The sequence below is a fragment of the Perissodus microlepis genome, chromosome 10, assembly GCF_051167445.1.
Source record: "Perissodus microlepis isolate ML-2025 ecotype Zambia chromosome 10, ASM5116744v1, whole genome shotgun sequence".
Classification (NCBI taxonomy): domain Eukaryota; kingdom Metazoa; phylum Chordata; class Actinopteri; order Cichliformes; family Cichlidae; genus Perissodus; species Perissodus microlepis.
The window spans coordinates 19,166,746-19,186,125 of record NC_140470.1 but is presented as its reverse complement, the minus strand read 5'-3'; the positions used below and the strand labels follow the sequence as shown (position 1 = coordinate 19,186,125).

The window sequence follows — 19,380 nt, the reverse complement described above, 5'->3', positions numbered from 1 at the left end:
CGAAAGGGTGGCCAGTCACGCTCTCGCCATGCAAATGAGCTGCGCTCGGGCCGGGCGGGTGCCCATGTGGACCAGCACCATGCCTTGTTGTTCTGAGTGCTGATTGGCTGGCTGGCGCCTGATCGGGCTTCATGCGCTGCGGGCCAGCGGCGGAAAGAAAAACATGGAGGGACGTTTACGGCTACGGGGGTTTCCTTTCTCGAATCCCGCGGGGATAACGCCACTACACGAGGAGCCCCTTTGTTCGCGGAGCTTGTAATTCAACTTCATGCCATTAGGAATGTTAATAAATGAACAATGGAAGGTGCTAACAAGCTGGTAAATTAGAGCGCAGAGGATTGGAGAGTGATTCGGTCGCCGGATTTTGTGGGTGGCCATAGTAACAGGGCGGGGCAGTAATCCGGGAGGGGCGGGCCCTAACGAGAACACGACTCGCCTTGTTGTGTGTATTCCCGTGCTCGCATCGCCATCTTGTTGCCATCCTATTTTTTACGTATGCGAGGATCTATTTTCCGTTCGGCCGGATTAAAAATCGCCCGTGTGCTTTCAGGAGAAACCCAAGGGACGAAAGGTTTGGGAGGGCTGGTGTGAACCGTGCATACGACGCTTACTACTGGGACGCTACTTACCTCCCTCCCCCCTCCCTCGGTCTTTTTCCTCCTTCCGTCCCGGGCTACCGGGTCTCCTGCCGTGAGGTTTTACGCGCAATGAGCATCGATACGCTTCTGGAGGCGGCCAGGTATCTGGAATGGCAAGCCCAGCAGCAACAACAGACCACACGTGGTGAGTTGAACAGCAGACCAGGGGGTTCGTGCTCAACGTGCAGTGCAGTGCACAGTGTGTGTGTTTAATACCATACTCCCTTTTGAGGAACCGACACCCGTTACTACCAGCGGGTTGCATTTGTAATCGATCCGCCTATGAGGCGTTTGTTTGGGTTCCTGTCAAAAAAATAAAATAAATAAGAAGGATTCACAGAAAACTACCACCAAACCCCAGGTGCTTACTTATTGCACAGCCTCCCCCGCATTAATGCGGAAACGACTAAAGTTGTTTTTTCGAACAACTTTGCGCGCTCTCGGGAGTGTGTGTGTCAGTCATAGTTTCACCACTCTAGTGACTCACCGTACGCGCGCGCGCGCGTGTGTGTGGGTGAGAGGCAGGAACAGGAGACTTTGTGTGACTAACCGTGGTCCATTTATAAATTGTGTGATTGTCATATAAGTCCTTAATGTGTGTGTTCAGCTCATACACGCGCTGTAACTGTGTAATACCCCCGTGTGCTTTTGGAAATCTGTAAAATCGGCAGTGAAACGGTTTATTATAATTTTATTTTTTCATATTTTTCCAATGAAAAATTTCCCCTGGATCAGTTTGCCCCAGTTTTTGTCCGTCGAGCGCCGGCAGGGCGGTGGCGAGCTGAGGCTGCTCTTTACATAATACCCTGACATTGCTCAGCTATCTTATGACACTCACTTGGGCGGGCCCTCGCGCGCTAACCCCGGCCCTCATTTGTATATCAGTGCTCGAACTTATGCATATTGGCTCGTGCTCCTCCGATTAGTTGTCAATCGACGTAAAGATCACTCACTGAACTGGATGAAGGGGGTTGGGGTGTAGAGGGTGGGGGAGGCTGCCTTTTTGTGTTTCTCCCATCAGATGACGTGTCAGGCAAACCAGCCCCCCGCTCCCCTTCCCCCTCTCGGCGTGCTTCACCCTACCGCGTGCTAGGGCCCGCCCACAGCTACCACGTGCACACCCCCTCCTATCCCCCCCAATATACAAACTTACGCGCATGCACACACACCCTCCTCGTCCCCGCCCTTCCCATTCAGTCTGCTGACAGTGGCGGGTCAAAGAGAGAGAAAAGGGGGGTAAGTAGGGCAGCTCACCGCCCTTCTCCTCGGCCCAGCCTCAATGCAGAAGTTATGTAATTTACGTTTGCGTGCGATGTAAATTATAATAATTTACGTAATAATAATACTATTATTATTATTAATATAATAATAACAATAACAACGAATAATGTAATTAAGTGCTTTTTAAACTGTTTTGTATTAGTATTATTATGCCTGTAACAGAGGGATTTCCATTTTCTGAGTTACAGTGTGACTTATCTTAACTTAGAAAAAAAAAGCCTCTCTTTCACTTTCAGTCTTTGTCATCACATAGCAGCTGTGTGAAAGCAATCATGATGATAAACACCATCTCTATGTTATATAGAGTATACTGTACTGAAAAAACATTTTGTTACTTTAGTTTTTAGTTTTAATTATTATATTATTGATATATAATTTTTTAATGCAATATTTGGCTTTTTTGTTTCAGAAGCTGTCTAAAAACTTGAAAATGTTCAAACTGCGATGTTCATGTTCATGTTCATTTCTATGTGATATGTTGAGGGGCTGGAGCCTAAATAAGCTTACACTGGATTAAAAGCGATATGTAGTAGGTACTTTATTAAATCCATAAGTTAGGAGATCCCTGTTATTTTATCCAGAATTCTAACAAATTAGCTGAAATAAAGCTCAATAAGATGCACAAAATAAATGAGCTATTAATATATATAATGAGTAAAGTGACTAAAGATTTTTCTGTGTTCACATGTGACACCACTATGCAATATGTTTTAATATTTTTACGTTCAAAATATTACAAATTTGTTACAGTTTAATTTTTTAACATTGACTAATCAACAGTTGATTTAGTGATTTTTGCATCAAAGGAAGGACAGCCTGTGCTGTTCAGAAGGAGTCGGAGGATGATTTCTCAGTATATAGATAACTTGATTATAACTCTGTGGGAGCTCTCTCAACATTGTTGTTATCAAATCCTATTGTTCAAAGGAATATATTATTCCAGAAGTGATTAGAAATATGTCTGTGGTCGTGATCGTATCATTGACTACGCAGGCGTTTTGCCCGGGTTGCGTCATCAGGAGTTCTTATTCTCACGCAGAGAGGAAACGAAAGTGTTACTTAACGCACAGCTAGGCATCTTGGCATGTGCTGTTTCTGTTTTGTTGGAGGTGGCTGGGATGTGTGTTGGCGTTGTGCAGGTTTGAGGAATCCCTGGGATCTTCTAATGTTGCTGTTTCCATGGTGACTGAGGGCTTTCCACATTACTTTCTAGTCTGCCTGCTACAGTGTGCAGTAACTACTCACTCATATCATCACTCACTGTGTGTATGTGTGTGTGTTTCTTTGCCTCTGCATAATGATGTCTTTGCCTTTGTTTGCAGCACAACAGTGCTTCATTTGTATGTTGTCACGCTGCCAGCTCTAGTTATCCCAGCCGAATGGCTCCTTCACAACAGTCCTCAACTCTTGGTCAGACGCCCTGACGCAGCCCAGGGCGAGAGGCTCTCTCAGTGCTGGACCGGTCCAATCACAGGGCAGACTGAGGGGTGTTCTCTCCAGTCAGGCAACAGATTCAGAGACAGTTAATGTGGTTATTTGCCCCTCCTCACTGTCTCATTCTCTGATGACATCATTCTTTGTACGTGTTTGTGTGCAGGAAGTGTTGGTGTGCATGATACAGACAAAGTGAAATCCATCATGACAGATTCGGTAGCGTAGCAGTGAAGCTGCTAAGAGGACCTGTAGGGAACATAGGTCATATGTTGGTTGATAAATTACAAGTGATTAATGAAATCAGAATTTATGAAGAGTGCTTTCTGCATTTAGCACAGATCACTTTTTTCCAGATTTTGGGAATAAAATTGGCTTTTCATCAAAGGAAACTCACCAGGGCTGTGATAAAAATGTAACAGGGGGTTAATTTACTCAGGCATTCAATACATTTCTTTTTTCAAATGGCCAGAAATGAGAGGAAAATGCAATACCTCCTTTTCTGTCCGACACCCCAGACTCAACATCTTAATTGTATGTGAACCAGTAGTGATAAGGAGCATACCCCTCCCACCCCACAGAGGTCCATTGTGCGCTAGGAGACCACTGCAGATGTGGTCTCCTAGCGCGTTTCAGATATGATAAATGTCTGACATAGGTGAACATTAAACAGATTTTGTCCTGCCAGATCCTTGCTACACAGTCAGTGTGACGTCTGATTGTGTTGCAATCCACAGCGAGTGAGTGGGCGTAGTGTGTCCTGCCTCCTGCATGCTCTATTCAGACAGCACCCTCGCCTAAACCAAACGAAGTATTTCCAGTAGTGAGAACCAATCTGATGTGGACTATTTTGTGTTGTGTGCTACGTTTGGACAATGACGCAGCCTGTTAATGAGTAAAATGTGCAGAAATACTGTGTGAAAACTAGTTTTAACTACTGAAAGGCCAGTCTTGCCAGATTATCATATACATCACATTCCTGCTTGTCTTCTTACATACTACTGTTGTCACGCTGATTCTGAAATCCTGGGCTGATGTTATAAAAGCTTGGCTCATAGTCGGCACTGATGGCTGCATTTTATTCTGTTTGATTGTTTTATTTTTATAGTTATTTGCTCTTCTTTTGTGCCAGAGAATCTTTATTATATCAAGTAACTAAAGGTCTTTTCAGCTCTTTATCTCACTGTCTTTGAACAGAGAACAGATGCATTTCAGTTGCTGACATCAGTAATTGTAGATGACAGTCAACAAGACTGTTATCAGCCAATAGTGATAGTCATCCATCCTTGTTCTTCTTACTTGTTTGATGTTAGTCCTTATTTAACTTTAACTTACTTCTTTTCCTCCTTTAGAAGAAGAGCAACTTGAAGACAAGGAGCTCATCAGAAGGGAGGCGGAGTCAAAGCATGTGGAACTTGTGGCTTCACCATCTCAGCCAGTAGGAGCCAACCATGTCACCTGGGGTGATGAAACTCACCGTCAACAGCCGCATCACCTTCCTGTCCCACCGCCCCCGTCTCTACCTACTCGTCAACTCCCCATTGCCGTCATCCCAATGGTGCCGGTTGTCACCGCGACGCCTTCAGTCCCGCCCCTTCCGCTCAAAACGCCAATTGCTGCTGCAGCAGCGACGCTCAACAGCTCCCCGCCAGTCAAGAACTCTTCCTCCCCTCCACCTCAGCCAGCGACTCGTCAACTGTTGTGCTCCCCTCAGATCAAAGTGGAACCCAGTGAGCAGCTGATAGATGTAAAGCCTGGAGCATCACAGCTTCAGGTTCAGATCAAGTACCCGGCCCCCATCAGCACTAATGGCTCCCAACACGCACTGGTTCCTCATCAGGCCCCACCCACACCTCAGCCACAGCCTAACGGGGTGACCATGGAGGAAATGAAGGGAATGGAAGGGAAGAGGAGACCAGGAGGGTGAGTTTGTTTGTGTGTCTGTCTGTGTGTGTGTTAAATAAGGTATAAAGAGTGATTGGCTTATGGTTGATTATTTATTTTGCCTTTCCAGGGCGGGGACCAGAGAGGTGCACAATAAACTGGAGAAGAACAGGTTAGTCAAAATGATGGTAACCCCTCTCATGTTGAAAGAAATTGAGGAAAACTTGCCTTCCACATACACACATTTTCTGGGTGTTTTTCATGAAAGCATTTAACGAGGGCAAAGGCCACGGCAGTTCCTGAACTAATATAAATCCATGAAATCCTTCATCAAAAATGCAAAATTGGAGGTTTGAAATTTGTTGGTACAAATCCCACGCAAAGAATCGACCTTCTTAAAAATGGTGAATATTCACAGTTGAGCAAAGACTACCATATGAAGTTCGACTCTTACATTTCTGCCTCTTCAGGCGAGCGCACCTGAAGGAGTGTTTTGAGACACTGAAGAAAAATGTTCCGAACATTGATGAGAAGAAAACGTCCAACCTCAGTGTTCTCCGCAGCGCTTTGCGTTACATACAGGTAAGGACAGTTTCAGCTTTCCCCAGCAAGCTCTTCATGTTACTTTGTCAGGACTTCAATTAACTGGTTGAGCTCTGGGGACCTCATAGGTCCAGTGTTATTGGTGTGGTTAGTCTCTTGTGACGGTGATACAGTGTCTGCTACATGCTTGTGAATCAGTCAGTATAATGTAATACTTGGAGGCTTCTTTGTTTCCAAGACCTTGGTCTATACAGTGGTAACCAGTTGTTCCAACACTGCCCTGTAGTCATGTAGGGATAGGAAAGAAACAGGCTGAACTAAATTGGTGGTTTTCAAAGTTTTTGTTCCAAGTCACATCAGAGGGGAAACTAAAAGTTCAAGGCACACCTTTATCCATGGATGTCTTCTTTAGATTGTCTTGTTAGATGAAGGGACTTCATCTAAAGCTCATTTGTGGCAACTGGACCTCGATTGATGCCTGCAGTTTTTGATGTAACAGTGTTACAACTTTATTAACATATTTCTTGCCTCAATCACCTTTGCAGACACTTTGGTTCAGCTCAAGCACTCTTCTACTGTAGGCCAAGTTTCTCTCAGAAAGCATGTTTCTGAGAGAAACATGCTTTCCTCCATTAGCCCTTTTCCACTAGTACCTTCTCAGCTTGCCTCAACACAGCTTGACTCGAGTCGACTCTATTTCAGTCGGTTTCCATTACAACTGAGTACCACCTAATGTGCGTGGGGTCGTTATAGCAACATGGCCGAAAGTCCCGTGCTGTCATTTGTATGCCACAGGAACGCCACAACAAAGAAGGACGTCGAGGCGATGATATAACTGCTGCTCAGTGTGTGGCTTTTTGTCAAACCCAGTGGCCACGGTGTTGTTTTTTTCTGTAGCCATTTCTGTCGCTCCGAGGTTTTAAAAAAATGGGGGTTTTGAGCGTCTCCTTTTTTTGAAGGAGACGCTCTTGTCACTCATCGAGTGATGCCACTGTCCAGCCAGTCAGTGACGTGCAGTCTGTTAATGTCATATTTTCGGATTACCTCAGATTGCTTGGATCCTCGCCCGAGTAGGGACTAAAAAATACCTGGTACCCGCTAAAGGACACAAGCCTAAAAACCGAGTCGAGCTGTGCCAAGCTGACCCAAGTAGGTACTAATGGAAAAGATCTACAAGTGTCTTTTTAGCCTGGTTTGGCACAGTGTTAACTAGGGCTGCCACAAACGATTATTTTGATAGTCAACTAGTCACCGATTATTTTTGCGATTAGTCGACTAATCAGATCATGCATCCATTGGACGTAAAACATACAGCTTATTGCACCAGCATGCATCTGCTCGTATATAACTATCTTAGCTTACAGCTTTAAGTGTTTAAGGTATGTGCTAACTATAAATAAAGACAAGATGATAGTTTTTTAAATTTAATGAAATTTGCAGATTGTTTCGGTGAAGTTTAATAAACTCCTTGCTATCTAAAATATAACAGGACACCGGAGTATATTCTCGAGCATCTCACACTTCTGATAATCAGTTGTCTGCTTGACGTTTATTCAGCTGTGTAAAAACTATAACTTTAATCTCAGCCAAACCGATTTACTCAGGAACAAATAAAATACTAAAAAAAAGCCAAACAATAACATTTTTAAGTTATCTAAGTGACTTATATATGTTTAACCTGAGTAGCAAAAGACGGCGGTGGGTTTGAAAACGATTTGCCGGGAGTCCGGTGTTCTCACGGGCTCTAGTGAGCCTTGCCCCTGGCTAGCTATCGAGCTGGTGGGTAACAGACGTCTCCGAAAACGTCGGAACGCTTTTGAAAATATGCGGTGTCTTGATAAACTGAGCAGATATTAGAGCTTTACACAGCTACATTCTCGCCTGAAAATATGTTAAACGTTTATTTTGTGACCCAGAAAGAATAATAAGAGTAATATTAAAACTAACTTGCTGCCGCCATTGTTGGAAACTGAGCTGGGCTGCGCTATGAATTCTGGGACAGAGCTACTTCTTCCTCTTCGGGGTTTAACGGCAGCTGGCATCCTTGTACATGCAGTGCTGCCATCTTCTGTTTCAGTCCGTTATTACACTCTTAAATCCTACTACTAATTCCTGCGTCTTTTGTGATCTTACAAAGCTTCAAATGACGCGTCAACTATTAAATCAGTCGTCGACGATTTTGATAGTCGAGGTAATCGTGACTAGTCGACTAATCGTGGCAGCCCTAGTGTTAACACCTGGCACTTTCTCTGACAGATGGCGTTCTTGGGCTCAGGGTTTTGCCTTTTCCAGTTCAGCTGAAGTAACACGGGTTGCTGTCTCCAGACTGTTCACTGACAGTTCGTTTTTTCTAATTTGCAGTGGCCAATTTGCACTGTTTGTTAGTTACACAAGAACATCACTCTTATTACTCTCCTCCTCTCAGTCAGGGCCTTTGGTGTGTCTTCTTCTAATTCCCTTCATTCAGCAACTGAATGAACTTATTTTTATGCTTTAAACTAAAAACTACTGGTACAACCTCTCAACATTTCACTCTTAACTTTTCGTGTATATTGCAGTAATAATGTAAGGCTGTCACAAAGTCCCACAGCACACCTGGACTTGCATCACATCACAGCAAATCTTGTGGGAACTACATAACATGAAAGAATAAAATGGCAACTTTTTTTGTTAGAAGATCTAACGTTTCACATCGAGGCAGGGGGCTGATGGTACTTGGGTGAAGGGATGACTGTATAGCCCCAAGAGGGAAGTTTTCAGTCTGCAAAAGTAGACGAATGAGGACTTTTGTACTTTTTTTTTTTTAGCAGAAATAGATGTCAGGCTGGAGCTACTGTCTATGTAGGGGGTTACTTTATTGCAGTGTAAGCTTTAAGATTTTGAGTCCAATGAAATACGCAGTGGAAAGTCAGTGGAAGGAGCTAAATTAGGGCGTGAGATGAGGGAATTTATTCAAAACAAGATGACTGCAAGTTCATGGGCTGCTCTCCAGAGAGCAGAGCGCAGAGGGATTTCAGGCCATCTTTAAGATGATGTTGGTTGTTAGGCAGAGCCAAGCTGCGGTTGAGGAAACACAAACAGCACATATTAGATACACGTTTCTTGCTTTAGAGGTAATATACAGTGAAAAGCGGGTTGTTAGTATGGGTGAAAGGTGAGTCAGTATGTCTGTAGTCTAACCTTTCTTGTGTGCCCTGTTTGTACAGCAGTGTTTAACCTGCACACACAGTTTGCAACCTTTCACCTCCAGTTTAACTTGTCTCGATATTCTGGCAGTAGTTATACTGATGGGAAGAAGAAGTTGCATAAACTTTGTTGTTGTCTTTTTTTATTAGGCAAGGCAAGGCAAGTTTATTTGTATAGCACAATTCAACAACAAGGTGATTCAAAGTGCTTTACAGAGACATTAGAAACAAAAACAAATAAAAAGCATGATTTAAAATTGATTAAAACAAGCAAACAAACAAACAAACTAATTAACAAACAAACAAACAAACAAAACAGTATATAAAATCAAAACAGATAAAATCAGAACAGTAGATAAAATCAGTAGTTAAAATGTAAGTTTTGAAATTTAAGCTTTAGTGTGGATTTGGTGCTTTATTTAAATGCAGCTGAGAACAGGTGAGTCTTCAACCTGGATTTAAATAAACTGAGTGTTTCAGCTGATCTGAGGCTTTCTGGGAGTTTGTTCCAGATATAAGGAGCATAAAAGCTGAATGCAGCTTCTCCGTGTCTGGTTCTGACTCTGGGAACTGATAAAAGACCAGATCCAGATGACCTGAGGGATCTGGAAGGTTCATACTGGGTCAGGAGGTCACTGATGTATTTTGGTCCTAAACCATTCAGAGCTTTATAGACCAGCGTCAGAACTTTAAAGTCTATCCTCTGACAGACAGGCAGCCAGAGTAAAGACCTCAGAGCTGGACTGATGTGGTCCACTTTTTTGGTCTTAGTGAGGACTCGAGCAGCAGAGTTCTGAATGAGCTGTAGTTGTCTGACTGATTTTTTTAGGTAGACCTGTAAAGATGCTGTTACAGTAATCAAGCCTACTAAAGATGAATGCATGGACTAGTTTTTCCAGGTCCTGTTGAGACATCAGATCTTTTATCCTTGAAATATTCTTGAGGTGATAGTAAGCTGATTTTGTTATTGTCTTAATGTGTTTTTCTAAGTTTAGGTCTGCATCCATCACTACACCCAAGTTTCTCGCCTGGTTTGTGGTTTTTAGGTGTATAGATTGAAGTTCTCTGGTGACCTGTAATCGTTTTTCTTTGGCGCCAAAGACTATTACTTCAGTTTTGTTTTTGTTTAGCTGGAGAAAATTGTGGCACAACCAATCATTAATTTCCTCAATGCATTTACCAAGAGCCTGTACAGGGCCTTGGTCTCCTGGTGACATTGTGATATATATTTGTGTGTCATCTGCATAGCTATGATAGTTTATTTTGTTGTTCTTTATAATCTGTGCCAGTGGGAGCATGTAAATGTTAAACAGAAGGGGTCCCAAGATGGAACCTTGGGGAACTCCACATGTGATACTTGTCTGCTCAGATGTGAAGTTACCTATTGATACAAAGTATTTCCTGTTTTCTAAGTATGTTTTGAACCAGTTTAGTACAGTTCCTGAAAGACCTGTCCAGTTCTCCAGTTGTTTGAGTAATATGTTGTGGTCAACTGTATCAAATGCTGCACTGAGATCCAGTAAAACTAAGACTGACATTTTTCCACTGTCTGTATTCAGACATATGTCATTGAACACTTTGGTCAGAGCGGTTTCAGTGCTGTGGTTCTGTCTAAAACCTGACTGGAAGGCATCATAGCAGTTATTCTGTCCATTATTATTTTAATTGCAGAACTATTTGAAAGACCATCCCTCTAGGTGATCGTGTAACATTCAGTGATTTTAAAATCATTCAGCCATATCAGCATATTCGAGGGGGTGTGCACAAACAGAAAAACATTAAGTATCGGCTGCTTTTTATCCATTTTGCAGGATTATAAATGAGATATTTTAGGATTTGGGGCTATTTGTCAGACACAGCAAGACATTTGAAGTTTTGTGGAGAAGCAGAGTAATCATTATCTTAACAGACACACGGCTAGTGTATGTCAGCGTTGCTTGCAGTATTTTCCCCAGCCCACATTGTACTGCGGAGCTGGTTGGGTAATATCTTAGAGGGATGCTTTTCCTTTATCACACTATGTTGAGGCTGATGAATTGCTTCACTTTTCCTCTGTTTTCCTTTGATGGTTTCATTGTGGCATACTCTCCTCTGATTTATAATATTTGCTGGCTTTATTGTAGGTGAATGACGGCGTTTAGATGCGTACAAACACCCAGTCTTCTTTTTTTTTTTCTTTCTCCATGAAGCATAAAAAGCCTGATTATTCATATCCCTGCGTGCACGCTCATAACAGTTTTCAATTTTCTGATCGTCTGCCTGCAGGCAAGTCGTGATTTCATCTCAGCTTCAATGTTCTGAGCCAAAAACAGAAACTGGAGATGGTGTTTTAGTACTCTGGGTAGCACATCCAGGTTTCTCAAATGATTGATGATGGTGTTTCCATGCACAGCAATCATAATCAGGACCTTAATGCACATTCGTCCTTTTCTCTTCTCACCTCTCCCCATGTGAACCTGTAAACCTCTTCCCCCTCCTTCTCGCGGAGCCATGTGAGACCTGAGCACATGGCTAGCGCAAGGCCGATGATGTCACCACAGCTCACCCACTCCAGTAGCTTTGCATCCCTAGATTGCAGAGAGAAGGAGATGGGCAGTGATGGGTTCAGTGTTTACGCTAATGGAGCGGCACATGCACTTATATCAGCTCTTCTTTGTCCCAGCCTTTTCTTATCCACATCTGTGTCCGTCTCGTCCTGTGTCACCCCGCTGTCTCTTGCCTTTAAAGCACTTGGTAACTATGGCAACAGGCGGCAGGTGGCCTGGGCACTGTAGTGAGTCCGTTCCTCCGTGTTTGTCTGCATGAGGGAGTGTGCCGGATGCAAGACTAAACGAGTCAAATTCTGGTCATATTGGTCTTTCTGTCAGCAGTTATGGATGATGGAGCACTCATGGGTGCTTTCAAGACATGGATAGTCCTGCTGCCTTGTCCTCATATCAGATTACAGATGCATATGATTAAGAAAAAACCTTCCAGGGAAAATTTCATCTCACCTGAGTCATTTGCACCTTTTTTTTTTTATTACAGGGAACTTTCTGAAATGAGGATGGATAAAAGAGCGATAGATGAAGCACAGGAGAATAAGGGGGGAAGGGTCTTGAGGGAGTGGCGGATGTGGGGAGGAGGAGGAGGAGAGGGGAGGGGAGTGTGGGATGGAAGTGTGGAAGAAAGAGGAGGAGGAGGGGGGTTGGGAGGGATCCAAGAGCACCCGACTGGCAAACATCCAGTCGCATCACTCCTTATATGTAATTGCCCCTGCGCTTCACCCAATTAGAGGGCTCCTTATGTTTTTTACAAACTGCTGCTCAAGCAGCCAAATCCTCACAAATGGGGTTGCCAAGGAAACAGCTATGGGTGGCAGCTGCTTCCTTGGTGATTTAGTGCAGGACTAATGGTGTCTGGGTTGATGCGAGAAGACCTTGAAATGATGTTCATGGATGCACATTCGCACTTCGGACACACTTGCAGTTCTTTGGAAGTCCTTGTGTTTCAAAGAGTCTGCTGTGTCAATTAAGTGTCACATCTCCAGCACTGGAGTGCGTTAATGCTACGTGGAGCTCCGCAGATCTATGGTTACATGTTGTATGTGTGTAGTAACACTTTGCAGAAGTGTCGAAAATACTGTTAAAACGGACGCATTTGATTAAAGTGGGTTACTCGTGCTTTTGTTTGTCTTTTAGTTTAGTGCATGTAGTGGAGAAGACAGGCGCATTAAAAATGTCCACTACAGCTATTGATTGTTTCTCATCCCGGCATCTTTTGACCTCCATGTTGGTGAACTCCATGCCGATTCAATTTCCTTCTCAATCAACATCTGACCTACTATGCGTATTGCACATAGATGATATGCTGCTGGGTCAGGGGAAGACCGCCTGCAAGTGCATCTGCTTTGGTTGGCTTCTGTAACGTTTCTCACTGCACAGCCAGAGATGCTGATTTTTATCAGAACAGAAAGCTGCCCTTAAATGTGCTCTACTCAGAGTTTTTATGTATCAAATGCTTTTATGTTTCTTTGGATACTAATTTTAGCTAAAGGAGTTCACTAATGACTAATGTCAATAAACAACTGGCTCAAAAGAACAATAGAGACTCCTCGTGAAGATAAAAAAAGAAAAACTAATGTAAATGCAGGGACGAAGTTAGCTAAAGACAGTCGAGCGAAGCCCTTCTGGCCAAATGTAAATGTTAACAAAGTCGGGTTAAAATGGGAACAGCGTTATGATTCATGGAGGGACTTGTAGTCTTTCTCCTGGTTCATTTTAGCTACCACAGAAGGTATCAAACATAGCAGGTAGTTTCTCCAGTGGAGTACTTGCTATGTGACAATGGTCAGCTAATTGTTCTGAGCTGCTGGAGCTGGTAACCTTTTTCAAATAACTTTATTAGCTAGATGCATACTTGTAGCTTAGCAAAGAAGCATATTTATGGAGGGGATAGCTTCAGCACGTCCAAGTTTGTTGTAAGTACACTGATGATGAGTATGCAGTATTTATACTGGTCTCACCGCTGCTCTACAGCATGACGTGTAGTATTTACAGTAATCCCTGGTTATACTGCATATAAAACATTATGTCATGTAATGTTTCCACTGTGTAATCACCATTTATGTTTTGGTTAGTGGGGTTTAAAATATCAATAAAAAGATGACGATCCACTTTTGCTTCTCAAATGGCTAAAAACACAGAAATCCACAGACTTCTATGAAGCTTGTTAAGGCAACGAGTCTGTACTATCTGTGGACCGTTTGTGCTTACGTGTGTAGTTATGCCTTCACCTTAGAAGTCGGATGTCGTAGCTGACTTCACATTCCAGTAGTAGTTTGAAAATCATGGAAAAACAGGTTTTGGTTTGCTCTGTAGTACAGAGAAACTATTACTGTGTCACTCGTGATACGGTGCTTGGTTTTTGTTTGTTTGTTTTTGCACTTAAAAGCACCACTGGAGCACATTCACAGACAAACTGGTCAGTGCTCTGCATATGGTTTATTTAGCCACAGCATTGGTTACAGATAAGTTTTACTGTTTTGCTAATGTTTACTTTAACAGTCAATCTTAGATTGCTGAGTTGGGTTCGGTAGGGTTGCGCTGAACTGACTTCAGTTCAAAATTGGAGCTGGAAACTCATAAATCGTTACCTCAACATCAAATGAAATTCACCAGTACCTCCCAAAGGCCTGCTTTGAAGCCCAGATCAATGTTTTGATTGATGCCAGCTCCTTCATGTTAACATCATTAATAATAATTTTACACTGCGTACACAGAGAACCTCTAGTGCATAAGCACCAGTGTTGTTTAACTGTGTGGTTACATGTGATTTGTAAATGTAACCTGGCCCTATGCTGACAAATCACTGGAACTGATTTGCTGTAATTTCCAGCACTGCCTCCTCGTCACTTATGACCTCTAAAACTGCTCGCACGATCAGGCTTCACACAACTGCGTGCGTGGACGCACAAAGACGGGAGGGCGTTGGTGTGAGCGGTGTTGAGCTGTTAAGTGATTTGAGTGCTACTAACCTGCACCATGTGAACTGTTTAAAGAGGGCTGTGGGGAAGGTGGGTTCGCGTGTGAGGCCATCACGTGCCTGCAGAGAGTAAACAGCTTTTCCTGCAGTAAGATCATGTGTCCCCGTATGCTCATTTTGTGTAATCTGGCTTGTATTTCCAGCCTTACCTCAGTTCCCTTTTGTTTATTATCCTTTCGGCGGTTTGCTTCGTGTTTGCACTAATTGTCAGATAAACACAGCCACAACAAAAAAGACAATTACACCCGTGATATACATTTATCAGCGGCACAATTACCAGCAATCAGACCACCACAAACAAGCCTATGCTGGCTCGAAATGGGCCTCGGGGGGTGAATGCACACATAATCATGACAGGTCTGCATACATTTACCTTACTTAGCAGAAGTCTGTTATATTTGATTAGCTGTAGTATTGTAATTTAAAACCCACCTTAAGATTTGATTTGTCTTACAATCCTTGTGATTTTCCTTCTGTTTTCAAAGTTCATCATTTGCACCCTCATTAGGACAGGAAGCCATTTTCTGCCAAGCCTTTTTTTCTCTCCAAGTTTTCATGCTGGCTATTCAACATCTCAACCAGATATTTAGTTTCCAGAATTAATCAGCTGCACACAACATACTATTCTACTTTTCTCCTCCCATTCCCCGCCCGTACCTTCCCCTCTACCTCCTCCCATGCGTCATTCCTCACCAGTAATCTGCCTTAATGTCCTTAGCCTGTCATAGTGTGTGGAGTTCATGCGTCAGCTGACCTACACAGAAACTGGGTCACGACGATGGTGTGGCGGGGCTGGGAAAGCTCTGCTCTTTCTTCCTAAATCTTTCCATGAAGCTTCTGTTCTTCTTGCGTTTCCTGCCATGTTTATAATCATTTCATTTTCCTCCACAAACACATTCAGCTCACGCTTGCTGCATGGCGGTGCTCTAGAAGTTAATGCATTTATTATTAACAGATTTCAGTAATCCAGTGACAGAACTGTAGCAGTAATTAGGAACTCTTATCAACCCCAAAGTGATTTGGGGTTGATAATAGACAGGAGGGTGTTTTCTCTCACTCTGGCCTCACTCCACTGGAAAAAAAAAACTAGCGTGATATCCAAGAAATGGGAGGAGCTTAGGTAAATGCCACTAAAGCAGTGTGGACATGCTTGGATTTGCAGGCGTGACTTCCCGCTGGTGTATGAATCTGGGATAGGATGGATAATGTTTGTTTAGAAGTACAGGGAGAAGAAAAGTTGTCTTGTAATGCTGTTTATTTACAGTATTGGGTTTATTCTGAAAAAGCCACACGGGTTATTAGTTAAAAGAGGCAAAATGAATGAGGGAGTTTCCCTTTTCGCTGACCTTTCTTTGCTGTTAGCTGTTGATTAAAAGTCCCCCGTCTGTTTCATATTAACACACTTCCACTGTTTCACGGAGCCAAATCCCCCCACGCTTCCCTCAAAGGCACAAACTTGAAACAGCTGCTTAAAACCATCAGTCAGAGCTAACGAAGTAAGGGCAGGTTTTTCTTAAAAAGAAACTCGGCAATAGGATTACTCGTCGTCATATTGATGTAAATGATTTTTTAGATAGCCTCACTTGAGACTGCGCTACTCGCCAGTTAGCCTTACCATTAAAAGCACCCGCCTGATGCTATGTAGCATCCCCCTGTGTACCTCAGATAAATCTGACCCAGTGCATCCTTTAGGTTCTTTGGGTTGCAGGATGAGGCCTCCTGGTCTTACTTCACCTGTTGTTGGTAATTGGTTAAGACATTTTTTTTTGTATCATAAATGCAGATATGACGACATATTATATTTTTATAACAGTCTACACCTGTTCTCTTTGTCATCCTTTAAGACTCTGAAGCGCAAGGAGAAGGAGTACGAGCACGAGATGGAGCGTCTGGCTCGAGAGAAGATCGCAACGCAGCAGCGGCTGGCCGAGCTGAAGAACGAGCTCAGCCAGAACATGGACGCCATAGAAATCGACAGAGTCCTCAGACAGACCATCCAGCCAGAGGACGACCAGGCCTCCACGTCCACGGCCTCAGGTAAGGGAACAGACTGCAGCAGATGTATGTTTGTTTTCACACTGAATTGCAGGAGAGAAGAGTGATCAGAGAAGTTTGTTTTTGATGTAGCAGTCTTTAAATGTGGTTTGAATTTCACTTTTCCGTAAACATTCATATCATGATCACTGTTTCTGCTCTAATCTGCAGAAGGAGAAGATAATTATGAGCAGGACATGGACGAGGACGTTCCCGCCCCTCCTGCTCCCACGCCCCTCCCCAAACCGGCTCCTCCCATTTTACAAGCTCAGCCGCTCATCACCCCTCACCTGGCGATCCAGCACACCACACTGCCTATCCTCACCAGCGCCTCCCCCGTGGGTCCCCCTCCACCTCAAGCCATTGCCCCTGCTCCAGCCCCGGGTCAACCCCCACCGCCACCTCCTCATCCTATCCAGCCCCCAGCCATGCAGGTCCAGCCCACCGTCATCGCTCACGCCACTGTGTCCCATGCTTCAGTCATCCAGGCTGTCAATAATGCCCTTCCCACCAATCACAAACACCTAACGCATATCGCCCCATCACCTGGCCCCAACTCTTCCACCCCTCAGCCGATCACAGCGGCTCCGGCTGCCCCTGCCACCGCCACTCACCAGCCAATAACTGCCCAGCCCATCGGACACATCACCGTCCATCCGGTGGCCCACCTGGGCTCTCCTTTGGCATCCCACCTCCCGACTCTCTACCCCCAGGGCATGTCTGTGTCCCAGCCCACGATGGTGGGCCACATCGCCCACACCTTCGCCCACCACACCCTTCCTCACATCCAGGCCAATCCTCAAACTAACACTAACGGCGCCCAGGTGAACAGCGCGACTGTGGTGAGCCAGGGAAACCCATCGCTAGGGAAACCCACAGCAGTGCTGGCCCCCCACCCACAGCTGGTTGGACAGGCTACTGTCCTGAACCCTGTCACCATGGTTACAGTCCCAACCTTTCCTGTCAGCACGCTCAAACTGGCCTGAAACAGACAATAACAGACAGGACGGAGCGATGGATGTGAGACAGGAGAACGAGTTTTCATCTCCTGTCAGTCGCAGAGTCTCCGACAGACACGTGAACATTTGAGCATCAACTGTTTCTGGACGTTGTGTGATGAATATCTTCTGAGATATTTCAGTCACAGCTCTGTTAGTTTGTGAACAATTACATTAAAGCTGAGTCAGCAGGTCGGGCCATTGTTTGTGAAAATGCGACTGTGACATTTGTCTCCCCTGCAAACACAGGAACTCTGTTTTACCTTTTTATCTTCCTTCCTTTTCTCTTTATTTTACCGCCAGAGGCACTAACACAATAAGCTCAGTTTGCACTCAGGCATCAAGGATTTACCTTAACTGGTCATTCAGTCATTTAGGGGAAATGATTACAGCGAGACAGAAAGAGGACTTTGGCCTGTTCCTACAGTGTGCCAGTTGATCTGTAGACATATTCATGAGCTCGTGTGGGACGTGTAACGTCACTCCTGTGTTTAAAGGGTGGAGCTGGAGTTGGATTCAGTGGTCTCATCCAGATAAATCACACGCAGGGCCGTTTATCAGTTAATTACATCACATAACATTACATAGTTAATTAGGGCTAAAACATTGTCACGTACTGATGCAGTTATTTAGTTTTTTCTACCAGGAACACAACAGGAAAGTTTTTTGTTCTTCCCCTTTCGCTTTTGCCATGATCTAAGTTCGACACGTGGCAGAAGAAGTCATTCTTTAAACATCTTGCAAATAGTTTAAGGAAAAGAATTTGAGGATGGTAGTGCAATAAAAAACCTGACACGCTGCAGTTCAGAATACAAAAAAAGGAGACAGCACATCTTTTTAAAGGCAAATTCTGCAGTGGAGTTAATTTTTTCATTTTCTTTTTATCCACTACCTCAGAAGGCTTTTATTTTGGAGGGCGACTCCAAAACAGCGGATTTGCTCCAGAGAATTGGGGCAGTGATTGCTCGGTTTGGTCAGCGTACAGTAGTGTCTGTTATTGGTGGCCCTGTGGAGAAGTTGTGTCATGTTAACCACAAATAAAAGTAGGGCAGTAAGTTTGAAGCGAGCAGGAGCTGAGTCAGAAAAGCAGCTGAGGATAGAAGCTGGCAACTGGGATTTCCCAGCTATTTGTTGAAAAAAATAGTTAAAAGTAGGAAGAGCGTGCAGTGCAGTCAGCTTTGATCTGGTTACCTACACCCACAGTGAAAAGCTTGCCTTCTGCTGGGTTTTTTAAAGAAAGATGTTAAAGGCTCTCGGCTATCTTTCACTGCCAGATTCAAAACATGAGAAGTTGCCCAGTTACCCACAGGTCATTTGAGTGCATCAACTCCCGTCAAGTCTGCACACACTGGTGGTTATTGAGGCTTAAAGCGGCTTAACGAGCCCTCAGGAAACCTCCTAGGACTGCTCCGAAGCTCGTGTTTGTGCGTTTTAATAGGATTGTTTATTAGCTAAGACATTTTGAAACCAACCAAAGGCCTGAGCGAGACTGTACGCAGAAAATTGTCTGCATACCTGCTCTCAAACAGTCAGGCAGGTTTCCTTTTGTCCCTTTGATGAGTGATGTTCCCTCAGCACACTGTGGGGAAAACAGGTTTCCAGCCTCTTTAGTGTAACGCAACAGCTCCCTCTGCTGTCGTTACCCAGGCACACACAGCATATACGTTTCCGATGAGGCTTTTAAAAATTGTGAAAATGCTTTTTTTTTTTTTTTTTTTTTAACTTAACAGAATGAAACAAAATTATATGACTGTATGGAAGCTTGTTTATGCCACTAAAATTAAAACAAAAAACACAATGTTGCCGTTCAGACTTCTGAGAACATAACTTTAAATGGTTAGTATTTCGAAATTTCAGCTTTCT

The 19,380-nt window shown here is 43.8% G+C and overlaps 1 protein-coding gene across 1 annotated transcript; it reads left to right on the top strand.

Moving 5' to 3' along the window:
- Positions 1–596: 596 nt before the first annotated feature.
- Positions 597–19,236, top strand: mntb (MAX network transcriptional repressor b). Its single transcript, XM_084940514.1, has 6 exons — positions 597–783; positions 4,703–5,273; positions 5,365–5,406; positions 5,705–5,816; positions 16,330–16,522; positions 16,691–19,236. The coding sequence occupies exons 1-6, from the start codon at positions 708–710 to the stop codon at positions 17,503–17,505; spliced, it is 1,809 nt and encodes a 602-aa protein (XP_084796640.1). The 5' UTR covers positions 597–707; the 3' UTR covers positions 17,506–19,236.
- Positions 19,237–19,380: the final 144 nt, after the last annotated feature.

What these genes read in the sequence shown, in the direction of transcription:
- mntb (XM_084940514.1), top strand. Translation starts at nt 708, where the DNA reads ATGAGCATCGATACGCTTCTGGAGGCGGCCAGGTATCTGGAATGGCAA. An exon ending in GCAACAACAGACCACACGTG is followed by an intron (nt 784 to 4,702) that starts GTGAGTTGAACA and finishes TTCCTCCTTTAG; the next exon opens with AAGAAGAGCAACTTGAAGAC. An exon ending in GGGAAGAGGAGACCAGGAGG is followed by an intron (nt 5,274 to 5,364) that starts GTGAGTTTGTTT and finishes TTGCCTTTCCAG; the next exon opens with GGCGGGGACCAGAGAGGTGC.